Source organism: Artibeus jamaicensis, unplaced genomic scaffold (genome assembly GCF_021234435.1).
Source record: "Artibeus jamaicensis isolate MK-2021 breed Jamaican fruit bat unplaced genomic scaffold, CSHL_Jam_final scaffold_1964, whole genome shotgun sequence".
NCBI classification, from domain to species: domain Eukaryota; kingdom Metazoa; phylum Chordata; class Mammalia; order Chiroptera; family Phyllostomidae; genus Artibeus; species Artibeus jamaicensis.
The window spans coordinates 54,629,761-54,654,111 of record NW_026522030.1 but is presented as its reverse complement, the minus strand read 5'-3'; the positions used below and the strand labels follow the sequence as shown (position 1 = coordinate 54,654,111).

The window sequence follows — 24,351 nt, the reverse complement described above, 5'->3', positions numbered from 1 at the left end:
AGAATCAAATTACATGAAATTTGTGTTACTCAATACCCAAGAACCCATGTGAAACGAGTTTGCACATAAGGCCCTTGTGCCTTATGTCATTTTATAGGACTGCTATGCCTCTCTGACAGCAGCTCCACAGAATAGTTTAAATGCTCAACTTACGCACACACCCATCTAAATTAGAGATGAGTGCACACAACTATTAGCTGGAACTTATGAAAATCTTCAGTTTTAATTCAAACATTTGGGCTTCAACAACAAAAAAATACTTTTCCCCAAGCATATTTTCCCTTGGTTTTTAAACCCATGTGTATTTCAAGCAGAAAAAAAAAAGGTCCATCTGTTTCTGATTCATTTATGCTTAACTCATCAGGATACCACCGAAGAGTTATTGGGTGTCCATGTCACTTTCCCTCCTCCTTAAACCTTCTATCACTTCTCTCCTTAAAAGCAAGCAGGTGCACTGTGTCACGATTAAACAGATATGAACTATAAAACACTATCATTTTGATTCAAACCTCAAGATGCATGTTTTAAAAGAAAGCATTAGAGCTTTCTTTTTTTTCTTCTAATTTCTAGTTGTGTGATTTTGTTAGTGGAAGTAAGGATTTAGTGTTTATTGTAAGATAATATAACATGGACAATGATATACAGGAGGCCAATTCTCAACTAACCTCAATTGTCTTCATCTTTCAATATAAGAGAGATCTGAGCAACTAACAAAAAAAATGGCACTTAATTTCACAAGTAATTTCACAAGTAATTGTGAAATTAAGTCCAAGCCCCCCAATCTAAAATGGGTTAATATTACCAAAGTTTTTAAGTTAGTTTAAACATAGAAATTGTTTTAAATCTATAAAACAATGATATGGATTTAAACTCTGGTTTTCTGATCAATTGGTCAAAACCTACTGACCACACAGGATGTAGGACTGGCACTAGCTACACCTAAGAGAAAGTTCCGAGCAGCACAGAGAACACATACCGTGATGTGGGAAAAGGTCTGGGTTCCAGTTTATCTCAACTCTTTATTGGTTGCTAATTAATACCTACGTCACTTTCATCATTCCTAACATGAAGATAAAGGCTCCCTGGAAGGGCCAGAGGCTGACCCACAGCAATGAGCTTGTGTGGTTATCCCTCATCATTATCTGCAACAGCATTTTATGGAACATGCTTGCCAAGACCTGACTCAGCATGTCTAAGCTGAGGCATCCCAGGCTTTCCTCGGCAGCAGCCATGCATGAGGCACAAGATGGACAGGTTGGCATAAGTTACAGCTGCAGAGAGAGCAATAGACACATACAGATGCTAGCAGAGGGCCTGGGGATGCAAGGAGCTATTCTACCACACTCGTGCCTGCATGGCCAGCAGGTGTGAAGCATGTCCATGGGAAACCTGTCAATACAACCCAACCAAAAGCACAGCCCTCAGACCAAAACTCACATGGAAAACATCAAAAAATAATTATAAAACTCACTGCCAGTACCACTGGCAGCTTCTCACTCTTCAAGGGAGTACTTTAAAGTTTATTTGTGGAAGGGGACTAAAGCTGGCCAATTTCTAGCCAAAGTCCATCCAGGCGGGCAGTGGCTAAGCTGGGAAGATATTTGGCCGTCATCAGGGGTGGTACCCTCTGTAAGCCCTCTGCCTCTGGTATTGCTGTTTGTTGGGAAATTTTAACATGAAAGCTGACAAAAAAAAAGGTAAGAAAAGGGAAAGACACTGATGTACTAGTAATCTAGCAGGTATTTATGGCCTGTGTGGTGCCCCTGTCTACATTCACAGATTGCTAGGGCTACACAGGGCCTCAGAGAGTCACTGGTTCAACATCTTTCCCTTGTCAGAAGGGAAACAAAGGCCACAGAGATTATTGGGTTTGCCTGAGATCATGCTGCCAATTATGTGGTAGAGGTAGCACCCAGCTTGTGTTCTTTCCCTCACAGGCCCTTGTCATGAGACAAGTCATCTATCATCCCTGAGCTTCTACTTAGGTCAGGGGTAACTTCACTCTTCTAAGTCTATAGTTCCAGTGAGTGTTGTGTATACCACAGTAGTTAGAGATAAAAGAATCCTAAGAGATCAGCCACAGCATTTTAAAAAATGTATAAGACAATGAGGATTTCAACTATTTTGTGGAGATGCAAAAGGGAGAGATAACAATTCTGTAAAATGACATGAAGCACCAGTTCTTATATGTAAACTCATTTCACACAAAATTAGATTTTATTTGGCAAATAGCAAGGAAATTATGATTAGAAGAACCACATGCATATTGGCCCCCAAATTAGAGCAGAAATGAGCATATATAAAGATATCATTTTTATCTTGTTTTGTTTTTACAAAGTACTGACTACTAAATGCAAAACCTTGAGGTGGGGCGTGCCTGGCATGTTCCAGGAACAGCATGAAGGCTGATGCGGCTGGTGCACAGTAAGGAGACCAGAGGAGAGAGGGTCAGACAGGCGGCCATATTTATGGAGCATTATAAGCCATTTTTTTTAATTTAATTATCTTTCAAGTACAGTTTTTTGTCTATTTCTCCCATCCCAGCCCCCCCCCGCCCCATGCTCCCCACCTCCCTCCCATTTCCTCCCCCCCAGTCCTCATCCCTGTGTCTTTCATACTTGTTCCTCAAAATCCCTCCCCATTTTCCCCTTAAATTCCCTTCCCTCTCCCCTCTGGTCACTGCCCACTTGTTCTCTATTTCAGTGTCTTTGTTTTTATTCTGTTTGCTTGTTCATTTTGTTGTTTAGCTTCCTGTCAAAGGTGAGATCATATGGTATTTGTCCTTCAATGCCTGGCCTATTTCACTCAGCGTAATGCTTTCCAGTTCCTAAGCCATTTTAAAGCTGTAGTTTTTACTTTAAGAAGAAAAGGAGCAAATGATGACCACATCGGAGGTTACTAAATAGGGGAGTCCTGTGACCTGACTCAGGTTAACCGGATTTCCAGGATGCTGTACTGAGCAAACTAAAGGGAGATAAAAGAAGCTGAAATCAGTTGGATAGCACTTTTCCAATAATCCAGACCAGAAGTAGGTCATCTGAACCAAGATGGTGACATTGAAGATTTACAGAAAGTGGCTTTTTTCTGTACCTATAGATGGAGGAGCTTGGAGCATTGCCATTGAATTAGATATAAGGTGTGACAGAAATAGAGGAATCAGGAACAACTCTAATGTTTGGCCAGAGCAAAGGGAGGATTGAATTACCTTTCAAGGAAGTGGGGGATAACACAAGAGAAAACTGTTTTTAGTTTGTTTTGGGGGGAGTCAGGAACTCATTTTTACCTGTTATGTTTGAGATGCTTATTCAATATCCATGTAGGAATACTAATTAGGAAATAAATATATGAGGTTGGAGTTTAGAAAGTTCTGGGTTGCAGATACAAATCTGATATCAGAGTCTAATGAGTACTTAAAACCCTGATATTGAGTGAGGTTACCAAGGACTGAGTGTGGAGAAACCCAGAGTCCAAGGACTGGTCCTTGGGGAGCAGGGGAGACAAAAGAGGAGCCACCTGCAGGGCAGGAGAGAAGGAGAGTGTGGCATTCTGGAGGCCGAGTCATGGAAAGGAAGAGGGAATGACCATTTGTGTTAAGTGGTCAGTCACGTAAAATGAGGACTGTCCAATGGATTTGGTTGTATGAAGGTTACTGATGGCCTTGATAAAAATGATGTCAGAAGAATATTGGTATAAAAGCCTGAGCACACTATATTCAAGAGATAATTAGAGCAAATATAGGCTACTCTTTCAAAGAGTTTCAGTGTATTAGAGAGTTGAAAGCTGGAGTGGTAAACGAAGGGGCAAATGGTATCAAGAGAAGTTTTTATGGTAACAGAAATGAGAGTATGCTTGTGGGCTGATGGCAAAATTTCAGTATTCACGGGAGAGAAAGGGGAAAGGTTAAAGAGGGCACAGAAAAGGGGGTAAGAATTATTCAGGAGCAATATCCTTGACCAGACGAACAGGGACAGAGTCTGGGACACCGGGTGGAAAGATTGGCCGTTGTTAGGGGAGCGGATGGTTTACCCTTCATAACTGGAGAGAAGTTTGAGCATGTGAACTAGGTGCAGGTAAGTGGGAAAATGTGGAGTTTTCTTCTGAAAGCTTTTTTCCTCTCAAATAAGAAGTTGTGAGTGGGAGGTTTGATCAGAGAAAAGAAAGAAAATATTCAGTGAGAGAGTGCATGCACTAGGAAAACATCGCATGATTGCTGAGCAGTGTAATGGCCTGTTTGAGGACAGTGATCATGAATCTAGAGTAACTGCATTCAACTGCATAGGTGGGATTAACTCTGGTTAAGGTTTAGTCAAGGGAGGACACCAAGCAGAGGGAGAGAAAGAAATTGAGGGAATGATTATAGTGGTTGGCCAAGTCATTTAAGCTGGCCACGGAGGAAAGGAAGGTGAGTGAGGTAAGTGAAAAGGTGGTAGCAATATGGCTTGTAGGTCCCAGCAGAGTTGAGGAATTATGAATTAGGTATCCTAAAAGAAGTGAATTGTGAAAAAACTCAGAGGGAATCTTAGAGTAAAGTGCTCATAACTAAGACAATGGGGGAACTATACATATTATTAACAAGATTTTGATGTTCTGTAACCTATGTAGGCACAATAAACCTGCCCTGGACACCACACCCAGCTTTTCATTAGTTTCAATGATGATAGCTATAATGCTGTGTCCTCAGTCCCAAACAGCATGTGAAACTCACTATTAATGACACAGACTGCCAAGGCCAAAGCCATTCTTACTGCAGTGAGAGCCATTTTCACTGCAAATAATTTGATACCCTAAAGGCAAAGAATAAAGAACAAGCAGGTATGAAAATAGAAGTGACTTGAAGCAAACATCCTCCAAAAATAAAACAGAAGTGTATATGCTTGCAGTTAAGAGCTTTAGATGAACCTCCAATGACTGGCCACAGGAATATGCAGAAACCATACATGGGTATGGTAGGCTTGATAATGACTCCCAAAGCTATGCCATGCCCAATGTCTGGGAAAATGGTCTTTGCAGATGTGATTAAGCTAAGTTTTGACATGAGGAGATTATCCTGGATTATCCAGGTGAGTTCTAACTGCCACCACAAGACAGAGGCAGAGAGGTTTAACACAGAAGGTAATATGAAGACAGAGGCAGAGATTGGAGCCAAGAAATACCAAGGACTGCTGGCAGCCACCAAAAGTGAGAAGGGGCAAGGAACAAATACTGTCCCAGGGCCTCTGGAGGAAGCGTGACCCTGCTGATACCTTGATTTCTGATTCCTAGCCTCTAGAACTGTGAATGAATAAATTTCTCTCTTTTAAATTATCATCTGGTTTGTAGTACTTGATTACAGCAGCCAAAAGAAAGGCATCCAACTTAATCTAAGGAGAGTCTACTGTGCAGGGCGATGGATACACTGAGCTTTGGGGAGAACCTAAGATGTCTAGGGATTAGTCCTTTCCTTGAAGGTTTTAACTGTCTAGTCTACTTGATCTGAAAGGAGTGATTGGTCAAATCCAGAAAATAAAGTCAACCCATTTGAAAACATGTGTCCTAAAATTTAGGGGAAAGATCATGTATCAGGGGAAAGAGGAATGATCTGGACTATGGATTCCCAAATAAATTCCAAAGAGCTTGCATGTTACTTATATTTGTTTTTTAAAATACGACATGGAGAATAATCTGTTGTAATAACCTGATTACTTAGATCACTGTATTTAAAAGAAGAATGTTTTCTGGGATTGCCTGCACCAAAGGGAATATATTTATTCCCACCCAACACAGAGAAAATACTTACAAAATGAATGAAATAAATTGAATGGAAGGGCTTCCTGTCATCTATTCGAGTCTCAGCTTCAGAAATCACCACCCAAAATTGATGCCTATAGGAAGTGCCTTTAAAATTTATAGAGAACTCTACTGTACCTTCAACCAAAACTAAGTTTACCACTAGAAGACCTTCTAATTAAAACAAAAGCCACAAGAACACAAAAAGCTTAAGTGGTATAAATTGGAACTAGCAAGTCACTCAGTGTCAGATTCCATCATTTCCCATTTTTCCTCAAAAAACAGCCTCAAAGAACCACCCACCAAACATCCAGTTTTATCTGTTCTACACCCAGGACTCGCTCTGGAACAACCGAAGGCAAGGTGGCAGACCGCCCTGAAAGTGCCAGCCCCGCTCTCCACAGATGCTGCTTTTGACTCATTAACAGTGGCAGCTAAAAACATAATCAACTCCAGCTGCAAGGAAGCAGAAGTACTTGAGCTCACGCTTGGCTGACAGGTTCCCAATTCCCACTCAATAAGCATTCCTCTGAACAGCCATCTTCTACTTGAGGGAAGACCCAGCACAAAATCCAGCAGGAACTGCCATGTTGCCAAATACAGGGACACCTAAAGCTCTTCATAAGAGGATTTGAATGCATTGTAACTCCAATACTGCTCCCGTAGCAGGGGTACCGCAGAGCTGTTTCTGCCCAGCTTCTACATTGCCATCTTGCTGTAAATAAGACCATGTTTCATAATACACAGGAGAAGATTATCCTGTTTGCTGCAAGTCAGCACCACTCCGAAGCTTGCCAAGCTGCAGGCTCTTGCCCTGGGGAGGCCCCTTGTCCAGCTCTGGCCCTGGCTGGAACTGGCATAAACCTCTTTACTATTTCTACTAAGGCACCAAAAAGGACACCAGTGTGACCTCACCAATCTGCTTTGAGTTTATGTTCACAACTGCCACAATTTTCTGCTAATGTCAACCCAACACTTTTCAGCTTCATCAGAGGCACAGAAAGTAGGACAACACTGATCTGAAACCATACCTTGTGCAAAATGCAAAGCAAGAGAACTGAAAGGGGCAGCGGGTGGGAAATGTTTATACTTGTTGAAAAAATCCACTTTTCCAATGAACTTATTTGAAATTGTAGAGTTTAAAATGTACAACATTTTTCTACTTATAGTTACCATCGGTCACCAGATGCTGATTTTTTTCTCCCAACTTTTCTAAAGCGATCGCTAGATTACAGTTAGATGGATGACAGAAGGGGAAAGAAAGGGGCAAGTCTCAAAAGCTCCTTTAGACAATGAAAGAGAAGTAATACAGCAGCCCACCTAACCCACCAAGCTTAGAATTCATTTTCCTTCTGCTAAGGAGCGGAGTTGAGAAGGCTCACAAAGTGTGCACAAAGAAATGCCCAGGCTCATATTTCCACTCCCATCCACAGCATAGGGGAGAATGACAAACCAGAAGGATGGCCAGGTAAGGTTTGGCCCAGGTAAAAGCACAGTATCATGATTTCATAGTTCAATTACAACTGCCTTGTAGTATTATGAGCCAGACATGCAATAGGCCTTTTTTTTTTCTTCAAACAGACACTATTTGATTAACAACCCCGTGGGATGGAGGACTCATTTTTATTTGTAGTTCATCAAAAGAATAGGGCTTATCAGGTGATTTGGGAACTGAAAACAGTCCATTGGTGTTAAAAAAAAAAGGGAAAGAAAAGAAAAAGACTCCCTTTTATTAATGACAGTGCTGCCAGCAGCCCGGTCAGTGTCCCACCTGGGCTTACATTCAGTTGACAAGATGCTAATCTGCACTGTCTGAACATAGCCACACAACAAGAGCCTGGGAAGATTCATTGTTTTATGGCAATTATTTGTTTTGTTCAGATAGATAAATATAGTGCACTTTTAATGCACATCCCACTCCCAAACTCCATCAACTTTAGTCCACCTTTTTTTGTCCTTTTAATATCAGAAATGATGAGCTAGACAAAAACCTCTCCTAAAATAAAACTCACATACTCCTATTTTTAGTGGTTCCCATTCTCTGGGTCTTGAACTCCACAGGGCCTGTGTTTCAACTGAAGATGATTTGTAAATTCACATACATCTACACATCAACTTGCGCACATGTGTCTGACTTTCCAAGGGTATTATGGAAGAAGCCAGCTCACCTCCTGAGTTCACAGCAGTCTGCCCAGCCTCCCTGGCGAGGAGGTGAGGCTATGTGACTGAGTTTTTGTGGTAGGATAATAGGAATTGGGACCCAACTGGAGATTTGAGTCTGGTCAGAAATGCAGAAAATGGGTGTGGGTAGCATGATGCGTTCCATTCCCAAGACCACCCCCAAGAAAACCTTGCAGGCAATTTTCAACATTTTCCCCCCTTCTGTCATCCAGAAACAGCACCAGGGGGACCCTGGAAGTCATGGGTCAAGACAGGATGGTCTTCCTCAGGCTGGTCCCTGCACAACCACTGGGAGTGGATCCTTCACCTGCACTGCAGCTCTGCCAATTGGACTTTTATGTGAACGAGAGATAAACGATTTCATCAAAACACTGATATTTCAGGATTTTATTGCTTTAACAGCTAGTGTTTCCTTACCTAATCCATGTAACATATGTGCTATTCTGCTTAGCAATGTATAAATGTATTTTCTTTTACTTGGTGGAAAACAATTAACATGAGTGTATACATTCATTGAAAAAGCAATACCAAGTTCACAGCAATTTTTGTCACTGCATATTTTCCCAAAAACACTTCATTAATTCTTTTTTCAACAATTCCAGACACTGAACTAGATGTGGCATGTAGAGCGAGAAGTAAGCCAGTCTCTGGCTTCGAGCTTGCAATCTATTGGGGATGGCAGACATATAATAAAAATACGAATACGTTTATCATTACAAATTACCAGTGCTCAAAGGGAACTGGGCCTCTTAGAAGAGATCTAATGTGCACTGGGGCAGGGTGAGCTAGAGGAACTTGTTCTTCTGGGGAAGTGATATTTAAGCTGGAGGACGGATGGATGAGCATCAACTGATTAATTAAAAATACAGAAAGGGCCTCCAGCAAAAAGAACAACTTGTACCAAGACCCCAATGTAGAAACAAGCTTGATGCTTGCCCTTGAGGAACAGAAAGGAGGCCAGTGGACCAGAGGACAGTAGTGAGTGAGAGGAGGAGGGGCGGGGACTATGGAGGGCTAAACAGGTGATGTAGCTGCCAGGCCCTGAAGACCAGTAAGGATTTTCGACCTTGGTCTAAACGCATACATTCTCAGTGTGGGCGACCATACTCTAGAGGGGCTGAAAAATTGGTTTGTACAAGAGGGGAGGGCTCAAATAACAATGGCTTAAGGCCCTTCAAAGGGCCACATGTAAACAGTTTACAGCATTAAAATCTCATGGAGGTGGGAGTGGCTTAGGGGAAATTGTCTTAAAATGTCTAAAAAGAGAGGCGATAATGAAAAAAAGGCTTAGAAATCCAAGTCTAAAGGCAACAGAAAGTCGCTGAAGGCGTTAAGCAGGGGAGTTTCCACATTCTGATTTCACTTCTAAAAAATCCATCAAACAGACCTATTAATATTTTTCTGTGTTAAAAGAGCATTCACATCAGAAAAGGTTGGAAACTCCTATTCATTTTAGAAGTTATGATTGAGTGGTATTAACCCACTAAGATCATGTAATTCAAGCTCTTCATTTCAGAGGTTGAGGAGGGGGGCAGGGATGAAACTCAGAAAGGCTATGTAACTAATTTGTCCAAAACTATGCAATTAGCAAGTAGCAAGCAGGGTTTGGATCTTGGTCTACTTCCTTTCCTTTCAACACTGTTCCCAAAATTCCACCCTGCCCCTCCACGCATCTGTGCTATGCATGCAATTAATTTGCATGCCTGCATTTTACACATTGATCCATATTTGACCCCCCTTCACACAGTGTTTGAGTCAGATGTAAAAAGAGGAAAAAAATTATTTCTTTTTGCCATGCTCTTGGATCTTTAGAGGAAAATCAATGTGCTAACTACATATTGTGTCCTTTCTTAGAAAAGGTCAAGATTTGCAGGTTACATACAAGACCAAACACAAGAGTCCATTGGCTCTGATGATATAGTTAAATGCACAGGAGGGGGCTGGTATATTGCTCAACTTTTATTGTAACCATTGGCAGAAGAATTCCAAAGTGAGCCTCTTAGTCCATCGTTTAAATAACTGTTTTCTGGGCCTCTCAGATAGTAAAACCAGATACGTCTGAAGAACGTATTGCTTCTCTTTTATACAGAATAAGCCCAGGTGAAACATAATGGTATACCAGTGTTCAGAGCAGCATTATTCACAATGGCCAAAAAGTAAAAGCAATTCAAGTGTCCATGGACAGATGAATGAATAAACAACATGTGTTTATTCATCTTATTAACATGATAAGAGTATTATCATAGTAATTATTACTAATAATACTCTTATTGTATTAATAATTACTAATATAATACTCTTATTAATAAATAAGAGTATTAATCAGCCTTAAACAGAAAAATTCTGACATATTACTCATATAATACTTTGTTACTTATCACATATTAATATAATATGTTGATATTTACTAATAATGGTAATTAGTAATAATTACTAATATAATACTTTGCTAATAAATAAGAGTATTAATCAGGCTTAAACAGGAAGAAAATTCTTTTTTTTTAATTTATTTATATTTTTAGAGAGAGGGGAAGAGAAGGAGAAAGAGTGGAAGAGAAACATCAATGTGTGGTTGCCTCTCATGTGTCCTCTACTGGGGACCTGGCCTGCAACCCAGGCATGTGCCCTGACTGGGAATTGAACCAGCGACCCTTTGCTTCACAAGCCCATGCTCAAAACACTGAGCTACACCAGCCAGGGCAGGGAGAAAATTCTGACACATGTTGTAACATAGATGAACCTTATGCTGAGAGAAATAAGCCAATCTCAAGAAGACAAATACTGTTACGAACCCACTTAAATGAGGTACCTAGAGGAGCCAAATTCATAAAAAGTAGAATGGTGGTCACCAGGGGTAAGGGGAATGGGGACTTATTCTTTAATGGCTATAGAGTTTCAGCTTTGCAAGATGAAAAGAGTACCAGAGACTGATTGCATAACAATGTCATCGCACTTAACACTAATTAACAGTACACTAAAAAAGGGTGAGGTGGTAAATTATATGTGCATTTTACCAATTATAAACTTTTAAAAAATTAAAGTGGGTAAGTCAAAGAAAATGTTAAATTGTTTTACAGAAATGTCAGCCAACCTCTATTCACATATATACACACAGTCAGAAAAGGTAAACATCCAGGCCACATCTTGGAAGGCTGGAAATTTGGAAAAGCTAAGGATGTTTAAACCGAGGCAAGAAAGAGAACATTCTGGGTTCATGATAACAGTACACGTTCAACCCTCTTGAATTTGGCCAATAAAATGTGAGCAGATATAATACCTGCCACTTTGAGTAGAAGAATGTGACAGCCTGTGGAGGGCAGGGTGGCCTTCCTGCCCTGGCAGCTATGGGAGCACACGGGCTGAGAAGGAGCTGCTGTCAGGGTGGATTCCTGAGCACACACAGTGAGCCAAGCCCCTCCTGAAAATCCACACTGAACATGTGGCCCGATGGGGAAATAAGCTGTTTGTAAGTGACGCTGATTGGGGGCTTGTTTGTTCCTACAGCATTGTCTAGCCCATCCTGACTAATACAGAGTTTTAAAGGGAACATGAGAATATGACAGTTTGAATTTTAGCCTATATTTATAAATACTCTTTAATCGTCAAAGACCTTTATTTCTGTGCAACTGGCTTCTGAAAGAAAATTCACCATTATCATTTTTCATACAATGTACACGATGTTTAACAATGACTATTAGCAATAAAGAAAACTTTCCTTCCCATGAGTAGTCCTGCACTGTAGACTGTGCATGACTCAGAAGACAGCATGTGTTTTGTTTGGCTGGTTTGTGACAGAGATGGGGAGAACATCTAAATAATAGGCACACGAAACATTTCCTTCCTTTCCTCCAAGAACGTAGCAACAGTTGCTACATCGCACTTGAGGAGAGAAGGTGTTCCGCGGCACGTACTCTCCCTTTCATCAAGTGTCAAGTTTCTGGATGACTTGGACAGTTTTCTAAATAAGTATCTGTTAATCTTCCAGGGTCATGATGACTCGAGAAGAAAATACACAGAAGCCAGTTTCCAGCAGGTTATGTGTGTGAGGGGGGGTGAGGTGAAAGCTAAGGGTTTTCCTTCCCTTCCCCCCCCATCATTCCTCTGCTGCAGGCAGAGTGACTGAGAGCTAAAGCTATTCGCAAACATCTGAAAACCATTTATAAAAAACTGAGGTTACTACAAATACAGACACTTTAAGCTGGTGGTTCGTATCTTTAGTTCATGATGTAACTAGACACTAAAATAACAGTGTATACTCTGGTGGGAAAAATCACCGAACAGAGTTATGAGACGTGTGGTCCACTCCCACCTCTCCCACTAACAAACTGGGACATGTCGCTCAACTTCCTAGGACATTATTTCTCACACCCATAAATAAGATAGGTCAGGACAGTGTTTCCCCAAATGTGATCTGTGGTCCAACTGTGTCTGAATCTTCTGTGGATATGTGGATGAGGGCAAGGGATAGCTAACAAGTGCAGATTCCTAGGACCCATCCTTTCCCTATTGAGTCAGAATTCCTATGAAAGGGGCCATTTAAAAGCTTCTCAGCTTTTAGTTGGACAGCTCTATCTCTGGTGACCTTTGGAATTGTGTGATATGGCCAAACTGACTTACACACAGTAAAGTTTATGAACCAAAACACTAAAGAATCTCTAAGGCTCCTTCTGGCTCTATAATCCTAGTCATGAGCAGAGCTGAAAAGAAAATTTGCAGCTCCTGCACCACCCACTCCACCCCTCCCCAAAACGCACAATTCCCCACTTAGAGATCATCCTACTACAAAGTAAAATACTAAAACTGATACAGAATTACTAACTATTCACAATTATTTCCTCATTCATTTTACCACAAAAAAGCCTAAACCTCAATCACACCTTAGAGAATAAATGTTAAGACCACATATGATATTTTATGGCCAGATTTTTACATCATGTTAACTCCATGTTCTCTCATAAAACTGTTTCCAAATATTAACATCAAAATTTGTAGAACAATGTTTTTGTGCTGTATTTGTGAGCAAATAGGTTAGACTCTCTCTACTGAAGCAGAGAACAGAAAACAGTTACTGGAAGATTTAAAACTAGAACACAAAAGTGGGGCTAGAGAAAGTACTTATTATGTTTGGCAATTGGTGAGCAGGTGGTAAGCATCGACCCCCTTTGTTGAAGAACATGTAACTCTTAATTGCACAGAAGGTAAGTAAGTCCAGAACTAGAATCAAGGTCTTTAGAATCCAAGTCTTGTGTCTTTTTTGTAAAACAGAACAACATTTACATTTACTCTGGGGGGGATGTATAACTATCTGAAAAGTGTGCATAATACCCAGAAAGAGCTTTAATGAGATTTAGAGATGAATTAAGACAGGAAAATAGAAATAATAAAAGAATAAATAGTGTAAACTCTAGTTAAACATGGCAGATTGAATGCCATATTTTCTCTATTCTCCCCCAAACATCTACTAAAATAACACTAAGTAAATAAAGATGATGAGAATTGGAACAGAGACAACAGACAGAAGATGCCAATAGATTTTTAGAATGTGGAAAACTGGTGCAAGAACTGTACCGGCCTTAACAGCATAGTGCCTACATGGGGGATATCATGGTGAGAAGCAAGACCGTTTGGTCCGTGAAGTCCAGAAAGGCTTCAGACCTGGAGCCCCTGATATTGCACAAGGGGGCAGGGGTGTGTGACATTTTACCTACAACTAGGACTATTCATTGAAAATCAGTCTAAAGAACACTTGAAAAATAAAATTGAGAAAATCTTTTACAAAATATAACAAAAACAAGAGAAAAGATTTGAAAAGATAGGTGGTTGACAACTTACTAACAGCAGTTTCACAAAAAGCAAACATATAAAATGCAGGCAAGGAAATTATCAAAGACATTTGAAAATAAATCTGCCATGAACTAGAGAACATAGATCCATTGAAAGTCCATGCAGGACTTACCATACTGAATTTAAATTACCCACACCAAGGCACAGCATCAGGACACTTTAGGTCAGAGCAAACTATGTCCAGGGGGCCAAATACTTGGGCCCAATACTTTTTTGTAAATAGTTTATTGGAACACAGCCAGGTTAAACCATTTACATATTGTCTATTGCTACTTTTGTTCTATAACAGCAGAGTTGTAACAGGTACAGTATAAAGCCTAAAATATTTACCCAAGAGAAATGAAAACATACGTCCACACAAATGCTTACACATGAACGTTAAGAGCATCCTTACTCACAACAGCCAAGAGTGAAAACAATCCCCATGTCCATCCACAGACAAATGGATACACAAAATGTGGTATATCCATATAATGACATGTTTTTCAGCCATAAATGGAATCGAGTACTGATATATGCTACAATTTGGATGAACCATGGAAACACACTAAGAAACCAATCCTTAAAGTTTACATGATTGCACGATTCCATTCATATGAATATCTGGGGTATGAAAATCTATAAAGAAAGAAAGAAAGAGAGTAGTGATAGCTTGGGGCAGGGGTGAGTAGAGAGAAGCAGTGTAATAGCTAAAGAGTAAATGTTTCATTTGGAAGTGAAAAACATTTCTAATATTGTGGTAGTGATTGCACAGACCTGTGAATATAATAAGTCACTTAAATGTGTACTTTAAATGGACAAATTGTATGATATATGAAATACATCTCAAGAAAGCTATTTATTATTTTTATTATTTCTTTTCTTATTAAATTTATCAAGGTGACTTTGGTTAATATAATTATATAGGTTTCAAGTGTACAATTCCATAATACATATCTCCATAATTCCATAATGTCATATTGTGTGCTCATCACCTAAAGTCAAATCACCTTCTGTCACCAAATATTTGACCCGCTTTACTCTTTACTACCTTCCCCAACCACTCTTTCCCTCTGGTGATCACCATAATGTTGTCTTAGTTTTTGTTTGTTTCTTTAAAAAGAAAATACACTAGAAAAAATAGAATAATAACACATTGCTTGGCACACTGTAGCCATTACAGTATGTTAATACCGACTATTGAGTCTTTATAATGTGATAAAGAATGAAAGATTGACAAAAATAGGCTGTGAAAGAAACTTAGGGAATCATACTATAATGGAAATCTAATGGGAAAGGATAAATTGCATTAAGCATGTGTCCTAAGAACTATGAAAGAGGGTGAAATGAGTAAAGGGGGTCAGTTGTGTGGTGACAGATGGAAACTGCTCCTTGGGTGGCCAGCACACTACAGTGTAGACAGATGTTGAAGTGCAATGGTATGTACCTTAAACTTACGTTATAACCCAATGTTACCTCAATTCAAAAAGAAAAAAAAACTATGGAAGTACCTATCTCATAAAAAAATCTCAAAGAATTAAAAACATTACCTAATATTAATAAAGACAAAGTCAATTTGAGACCACAGATGATTACCAGGAATAGAGAAGTTTATTTAATAATGAAAAAAGGTCAAGTCACCAAAAACATAATTCTACAATAAATGTTTATGTATCCAATTATGGAGCCAAAATAAATAAAGCAAAGATTGATAGAACTGCAAGGAGCTATGGACAAATTCACAATGGTAGGTGGAAATTGAAAGATCCCTTCTCAATAATTGATAAAGTAGACAAAAACCAGTTAAATAACAGAATATTTTTAAAACACTCTCAACCAACTTGACCTAATTAACTTTCATACAATACTCAATAACAAACTGAGCAGGAAAATTTAGAAGACAGTAATTTGTAGAAAGTTTAACTCTTTTCAAATATATATAGAATATTTATCAAGATAGACCATACTCTTGGCCATAAAACAACTATCAATAAATTTAAAAGAATTCAAATTATATAAACTGGCTTATCTGACCACATTGGAACTAATTAGAAAAAACTAACCCAAGACATCTGGAAAATCTCTAAATTTTTAGAAACTAAACAACTCATTTGAAAATACCCACGGGTAAGAGAGGAAGTCAAAGGGAAATAAGTTTTATTGAACTAAAACACACACACATTTACGGCGTGCCACTAAAACAGCACTGAGAAAGATTTTATATCATTAAACGCTTATATCTGAAAACATTAAATGTCTCATATCAATGATCTCAGCTTAAGGAACTAGAAAAATAAGACCAAGTAAAACATGAAATAGTAGGAAGAAGAAAATAGAGATGAGGGAAAAATAATAAAATAGAAAACAAATCAATAGAGAAAATTCCGTAAAACCAAAAACTGCTTCTTGGAAAAGATTTATAAAATTGATAAGCCCCTAAGCAGACTGATCAGAAAAAAATAAATAAACACCCAATGCCAAGAATGATACAGGTGATATAAGTACATGTTTTAATAATATTAAAAAGGTAATAAGGAACTATTATGAACTAGTTTATGGTAATAAATTCAACAACTTAGATGAAACAGAAAAATTCATGAAAGACACAAACTGCCAAAGCTAACTCAAGACAAAACAGATAACCTGAATAATCCTATATTTATTCAAGAATTTAAATTTATAGTTAAAAATCTTCACCCGATGCCAACTCCAGGATGTCTTTGCTGATGAATTCTACCAAATATTTCATGAAAAATCATTTACAAACTCTCCCAGAAAATTGAAAAAGAAGGAATATTTCCTAACTTATTGTATGAAGCCAGCATTACTCTGATATTAAAACCAGACAAAGACATCACAAGAAAACTACAGACCAATATCCTTCATAAACAGAGTTGTAAAAATTCTAATCAAAATTTAGTAAACTGAATACAACAATGTAGAAAAATGTGATAATGTATTATCACCAAATTGAGTTTATCCCAGGAATGCAAGGTGGGTTTAATATTTGAAAATTAATCAATTCACCATATTAACAAACTATAATAAAAAAAACATGGCCCCGGCTGGTGTAGCTCAGTAGATTGGGTGCAGGGCTGCAAACCAAAGGGTCACTGGTTCAATTCCCAGTCAGAGCACATGCCTAGGTTGTGGGCCAGGTCCCCAGTAGAGGGTAAGAGAGAGACAACCACACATTGATGTTTCTCTTCCTCTGTTTCTCCTTCCACTCCCCTTTCTCTAAAAATAAATAAATACAATCTTTTTTTAAAATAATAAAAATATAAATAAATAATAAAATATATATGATAATTAGATTTAGATAAAGCATTTGACAAAAATCCAACATCCATTTCTGATAACAACTCTCAGGAAATAAAAAATAAAAGGAACTTCCTCAAAAGAAACCTAAACTTGACACCATACTTAATGGTGAAACAGTCAAATTATTTTTTCCTAAGATCAAGAACAAGGCAAGTATATCCACTCACACCACTTCTATTCAGCCTTGTACTGGAGATGCTAGCCAGTGTTATTAAACAAATAAGAAGCATCCAGATTAGTAAAGAAGAACTCTGTTTCCATATGACATGACCAGATATGTAGAAAATCTGGTGGGATACACCGAAAAGCTACTGCAACTAATAAGTGTGTTTAGTACGGTTGAAGAAAATAAGAACATATAAAAATCAACTGTTTTTAAATACTGACAAGAAATAATCAGGAACAAATCTTAAAAAAAAAGTATCTTTTTAAAAAGCATCAAAAATATGAAATACTTAGTATAGATCTCACAAAATATGTAACACCTAAACACTGAAAACTACCAAATATTGCTTACAGAAATCAAAGAAGACCTAAATAAAAAGTTATATAATGTTCAGGAATCATGAGGCTCAATATTAAGAGGCTAATTCTCTCAAACTAAATATATAGGTTAAAATACCCCCAGTCAAATCCCTGCACACATCTTTTTTGAATCAGCAAAGTGATTCTAAACCTCATATGGAAAAGCTAAATCAATGTCCTTCAAAATGACAGACAAAATTGGAGGAATCACACTTTTTAAGTTCAAGACACACTGTAGAGCCATAGTATTAAAGAGAGTGTGGTACCAACAGAGCAGTAGACACACAGTCAACTGGAATAGAACAGAGAATCCAAAAGACCCATACATGTGTGGTGATTTATTTCCAACAAAGGCACAAAGGCAATTCCATGGAGAAAAATCAGGTTTTTCCAAAAAAAAAAAAAAAAGTGCTAAAATAATTGAATATCCTAAGGAAAAAAAAAACAACTTTGTTCCATATCCTGTACCACATACAAAAAATAATTAAAAATAAATCATAGACTAAATGTAAAACATAAAACTGTAAAACTCCTAAGAGAAAAGCTCTGTGATCCAGGTTACACAAATAGTTCTTTAAAATAAGAGTAAATGCACAATCTACGAAAAGAAAAACCCACAAGGCAGTAAGTTCAACTTTATCAAAATTAAAAACTCCTGCCCATCCAAAGACACTGCTAAGAAAATGAAGAGCCAACCCAAATAGTGGGAGAAAATATTTGCAAATGATACATTTGATAAAACCAGAATACATAAAGAATTCTCAGGGACTCAGTAAAAAAAAACCCAATAAGTAATGGATGAAATGTTTTCATAGAAATTTTTTCCAAAGATATATGGATTATACATAAATCCATGAAAAAAAAGTGTTCAACATCACGAATCATCAGAGGACTTCAAATTAACACCCAGAAAAAGCTACTACTATACATAAAGGCATGGCTACCCTAAAAGACTGACCTCACCAGATGTAGGCAAGGATACAGAGGGACTGCAAATCTCATATGCTGCCAGTAACAATGAAAAGTGGGCCACCTCACACCTGTCAGAATAACTATGATCCATAAGACAAGATAACAAGTGTTAGAGAGGATGTGGAAAAAAAAAACCATCACAAACTGCTGGTAGAAATGTAAATTGTTGCAGCCACTATGGAAAAGAGTATGGAGGCTCCTCAAAAAATTAAAAATAGGGCTACTATATAACCCAGCAATCTGTCTTTTAGGTATCTACCTGAAAGTCATTGAAAGTATTTATTCATAAAGATATAGGTAGCCCTGTGTTTGTTGCAGCATTATTTACAATGGAAATACCTTAAGTGCCCTTTGATGGATGACTGTTTAAAGAAGATGTGGCACACATGCACAATGGAATACTACTCATCCATGACAAAGGTGAAATAGTGACATTTGTGATTGGATGGATCTTGAGAGTATTATGCTAAGCGAAATAAATCAGAAGAAGAACAAGAACGATATGACTTTACTCATATGTGGGGTAAAAACAGAAAGCAACAAATGGACAAAGAAAACAACAATGAAAAAAATTAGAGATACAAACAGAACGGTGGTTACCAGAGGGGAAGGAGTTTGCAGGGAGAGTGAAGAGGTCACGGGGATCAAATACGTGGTGATGGAAGGAGACCAGGTTTCAGGTAGTGAGCACACAACACAGTATGCAGATGTTGTACTGTAAAGTTGTATACCTGAAATGTATGTGTGTAATGCTATTAAACAATGTCACCCCATTCAATTTAATAAAAAATAAAATAAAATGGTACAACCTTCTGAAAACTGACAGTTTCTTAAAAGTTAAACATATACCTATTTGATCCAGTTATTCCATTCCTTGGTATGTACCTAAAACAAATAAAACCACATGTCCATATAGACTTGTGTACAAACCTTCAGAGCAACTTTATTCATAATTGGCAAAAACTAGAAACATCCTGTCCATCAATAGGGAATGTTGATGGACAACAAACCCAAGTGCATCCATACAATGTAATACTCAGGAATAAAAAGGAACAAATTAATACATGCTACAGCATGGACAACCTCAAAATAATTATGTTGAATGAAAGAAAAAAATCAAAAGGGGGGATTACCTACTGTATGAGTGCATTTATATAAAATTCTAGAAGATACATTAATCTACAGTGATAGAAAGGACATCACTGTTTGCCTGGTGATGTTGTGTGCCAGGAAGGGCAGGAAGGGATTGCAAAGGGTAATGAGAAAATTGAGTGATGCTTCCATGTGTCTACATATGTCAAAACCTACCAAACTGTTTACTTTAAATACATGCTGTTTACTGTGTGTCAAGTATACCTCAAAATAACACAAAACAAACAAACAAACAAAGAATGTTGCCCGGGGGCTGTATATCTGAGATTGGAAGAAACAGCAGGACAAGAAGTTTGTTTCCTCATAAGCCCTTAATTTTTTTCCTTAGATTTTTTTAACCATGCATAATTATCACATGAAAACTGAAAATAAAAATAAAATGAGAGCAAGAACATACAAAAACAAACAAGGCTTCCTTTCTTCAAAATGTTTAGCTGAAAATCAGTGCCTGTAAGGGCATGAATTCTTTCTAGCCACTCTAAAACAATTTACTTCATTACTGATTTCCTAACAAGAATACAATTTAGAATACAAAGCACGTGAAAATATTCAACCTTAATGTTTGAATGAGCTGTCACTGATACCTCACCAAAAGAACATGAATTGCCACTGAGTGACATTTTTTAAGTGCTAGCAGGGGCTTTGCACTGATCTAGCCCCAACTCTCTCCTATAACCTTATTTATTTTTTTACAGGGGATTGCTACAGATGGGTTATAGGCATCATTGAGTAGGTGATAACTCCTAGTGCTTAAAACCCTAATTATCTAGTTCCTTACCTGGGAGCCATATGGGCAATAGGATGGATTTGGATGCAGCTGATGGACTGAACTTGATATCAATAAAATAATCAGTTTCATAAGAATCTAAGCATTGAGCTACCTTCAAGTTTCACAAGGAAAGAAAAGAATCCTACAAGTTGGGAGTGGCCAGGGTGTAATTTAGCCAGAACAAAGCAGAAAGTGAGAAGAATGGAGAAGTGGTGAGAGTTTTATTTGCATTTAAATCATTCTTTGGACTTTTGGAGACTAAAGCTCAGGAGTAATTCAGTTGAGGGAGCCAGAAACTCTTAGACACAGACCCCCCCCTTTAGAATAACTGATATATGTACATGGTCTGATGTCTCTGGTAGCCATGACTTCATGTGTGAATGCTTTGACTTAAAAACTGTTTAAAGAATGTATAAATTCCAAACAATTTCAAATTATTTGGCATCGGCTATTGCCAAATAATGACTTCTTCTTGACATTAAGTATCCTCAAGTTTCTGGTCAGTTAAATCACTGATTAGATATATAACACACATGGGGTTTTAAAACGAACAAAGCGAGGACATTAGAAAGTGTTGCAAGATCAGCGGCTTCTGACCAACACCTGAGTAAGTTAACTGTATTGTCTTCTATCAGAAGACAGAACCCTCTACCACTTTAAACTCTTTTCTATCCCTTCCCTGACAAATTTAGTCAGACTCCTCACATGTGCAGAGCAGCCCTGCCGAATGAACTAGAAAGAGTCATTTGGAGTTAAACAATAAACCACTTCCAACGCATACACGCGCACACACACAGCTCAAACCTGCTTTCATCATCTTCATCCAGAGGAAAGTTGGTTGACAAGCAGAGCAAGGAAGAACAGGTGTGTGGTGCTACAAAAATCAGTTTGTCCTGAACATCCAGAAAGTACCCAGTGACTTGAAATAGGTCTGAAAAGGCAGAGTTATCAAGTATAATAAAAAACAAAAATACCCCACAAGTCTAAGAAACTACATTATGCATCTTTGCTATATTTAAATATTACCAGATATTTTAACAAAATCTCAAGGGTAAGGGAGAATTTCTACCTCTGCAGATATTTAAAAACAAGGCGAGGCACTCTATCTTGATTTGGGTTCGATATCAACCTGCCTGGTGTTCTTGAAGCTGGCAGTACCTCCAGGAACATAGGCCAACACTCTCATTTTACAGATGAGGAAATGGAGCTTTGGGGAGCCCTGACCAATATGACACAGCTAGTTAGGGACAGAGTCACATTGGAAGCTCCATGTTAAGATGGTCTCCCAAGCCTTTCTCTCGGGCTCTCTCTACTGTTCTCCTTTGAGTTTCTTTCCAGGATCATGATTCCACAAGAACAGATTTTTGCACAGGGGCTTTCAACCCAGCTGCACCGTAGAATCACCTGGAGCTTTATAAATTCTGGTGCAAGAGCCTCACCCCATGCCCCCAAGGATTCTGATGCAAAGGAGCTAAGGTGTGGCCCTGGCACAGGGAGTTCTACAGCTCCCCCAGGCCACCCTGATGTGCGGCCACCTCTGAGAAGCTCTGCTATAGAGCAGAGCATATTGGGAATGCAGTTTTCGGATGATTAAGGCAAGCTTTTGCAATGCTATTCCACACTCCAATCTAAGCAGGTGTTCCCTGTTGAACATTTCTTGCTGGTCAGCCTGCCCTGGCCCTTCTTAACCACGATTCTTGATCCTCGCTCAGTGTCAAAAAGTACACCATTGCAATCAAAATGACCACTAAAATAAAGATCCAAAACAAGTTTCGAACACTAAGTAAAAGAGAAGGAAATACCTTGATTTGAACAAGCCTCCATAAGCAAACAGAGGAAAGGGAGGCTATCTGGTGATAATTCCCGCCAAGAGGATTTGGGCACTTTGCCAGAATTACCCAAGAAATACTGCGAACAGCAAATCTATGTAGGTTAAATGATGTACAAACTGCCTAAATCGTGAGGTTTAATCAAAAGTTACCTGACTCTGAAAAGTCTGAATGCCAAAGACACCACGTGCATCGTGGGTTTGATTAACACCTGCCCCTTCCCCGAGCAGCTCCCTCCCGAGTCCTTCAGGAATAAACCGTAGCCAAGCTGACTGTGAATTAGAGACTCTCCCAGGGCCCTGCTGTGCCACTTTGGGGCCTGAGCCACCCACTAAGGAGAACTCCCTAATACCCACACCCTCTTCTGGCTCCAGAAACACCCCTAGGAGAATTCAAAGGGGGCATGCTGAGGAGGAGACTTCGAGCGAGCAGCGGCAGAACCACCCTTTGCTCTGCTGCAGAGGCACCAGAGCGCCCACCTGATCCGGCATCTGCGCGTCTTAGGATGCTCCGCCACGACTTGCCACACGGGCCGTGAGGTGACGATGTCAGAGTTCACCGGTCAAGGAAAGGACAAAAGTAAGGGGGAGTGTACCAGCACGGGAGCTTCCCCGGTGCCGCCCAAGCCACGACGGGGGAGGAGAGAAGAGGTGCAGGGTCTCCGGCTCCCCGGGAGAAGGCCGCACCCCGGTTGAAGCACCGCCTACACGCCTTGACTCTGCCCAGCTGGAGGCAGGACCCGGCGAGGGTGGGAAGGTGGGACCGGGCCCCAGGAGGCTGCGATGAGATTCGGCGCAGATTTGACCCAGCCGGCCCAGAGCTCACCGCGAGGGGCCGCCTTTACCCCAACCCCGTGCCACCTGTCCTAGCTCTGATGGCAGCGCAGTCGCAGGGCAGTCCCTTGCTGGAGAGGGCGCACCCCAACTCTAGCGCTCTCCATTGCGTGCTTTTCTGGCACAGACTAGAAAAGAGCCGGGAGAGGGAAGGGACGCAAGCCACACTTAATGCCCTACCTGTCCGGCGACAAAGAGCAGGTACCAGGTGCTGCCGAAAATGTGAACCAAGAGTGCACAGTGCCAGGGCGCAGCCAGTCGCCGTGCCATGGTCCCCCACCGAAGGAAGAGGTGGCAGTCCCAGGCGGGACCTTTTCTTGAAGGCTGTAGCCGCTTCCCGGGAGGCTGCGGAGGCTCGGTGGCTGCTGCCGGGAACGGACTCCTGACCTGAGCCTGCGGGGCAGGGTTGTGTCCGGCAGCAGTGTTCTCTGAACTGTCCTGCCGCGGTGGAGTCCGGCTGCTTTAAATGGGAGCGCGTGCGCTGGGGGTGGGGGCCTTATTTGTGAATGTGCTGCTTGTCTTGGCTCGGGATGGTTCGCGCTCCAACCCCCACACCCCCAGCACCCGCTCCGGCTCCTGCTCCTCCCCTCCTGGGTCAGCCCAGCGAAGGCGGAGAGCGCAGACACCCAGCCGCCCGCCCGGGCAGGGACCGCATTGCGCCTTTTGGGGACCGGGGCTACCTGCTGGCTTCTCTTTATTTATACTTTTTAAAAGGAAGGGTCCGGTGCTACACATCTCACTTGCCTTTGGAATGCCATCCTGCCTGCCCTGCGTAAATGCCAGATGAGAAGGAAAAGCCCTTCCAGGACTCTGGAGCTTTCCCTGGAATGAGTCCCCGGGGCCATTCCCTGCGCGTTTTGCCTGGAACTCGGAGCCCTGGAAGCCACGCAAAGGCCTACAGCAACTGGGGGGGGGGGGGAGTGTGTGCACATGCGGAGGGGGCGATGACTAGGAAACTCGCGACCCCATACAGTGGGGCAGAACTGAACTTTATGCTCTGTGAGTCTGTCCCTGGGGACCAGTCCCTTGGGCGCACAGATTCTCCTGTGAGATGATTTGTTTACAACCTGAATCTAGGGAAAGAGGACTTCGTTCACGATCAGCGGGGACCTATGACAGCTAAGCAGGGTGCAGGGAACCAGGAGTCAGCGCCAAGCATAGGGAAACCAAGAAATGGGTT

The 24,351-nt window shown here is 40.2% G+C and overlaps 1 protein-coding gene across 1 annotated transcript in view; it reads right to left on the bottom strand.

Annotated features, from left to right (window-relative positions):
• ADAMTSL1 (ADAMTS like 1) overlaps positions 1–23,574 on the bottom strand; it is a 948,619-nt gene extending 925,045 nt beyond the window's left edge. The window contains exon 1 of the mRNA XM_053656510.1: positions 23,352–23,574. Within this exon, the coding sequence (XP_053512485.1) occupies positions 23,352–23,441 (90 nt within the window). The 5' untranslated portion in view covers positions 23,442–23,574. The remainder of the gene's footprint in view (positions 1–23,351) is intronic.
• Positions 23,575–24,351: the final 777 nt, after the last annotated feature.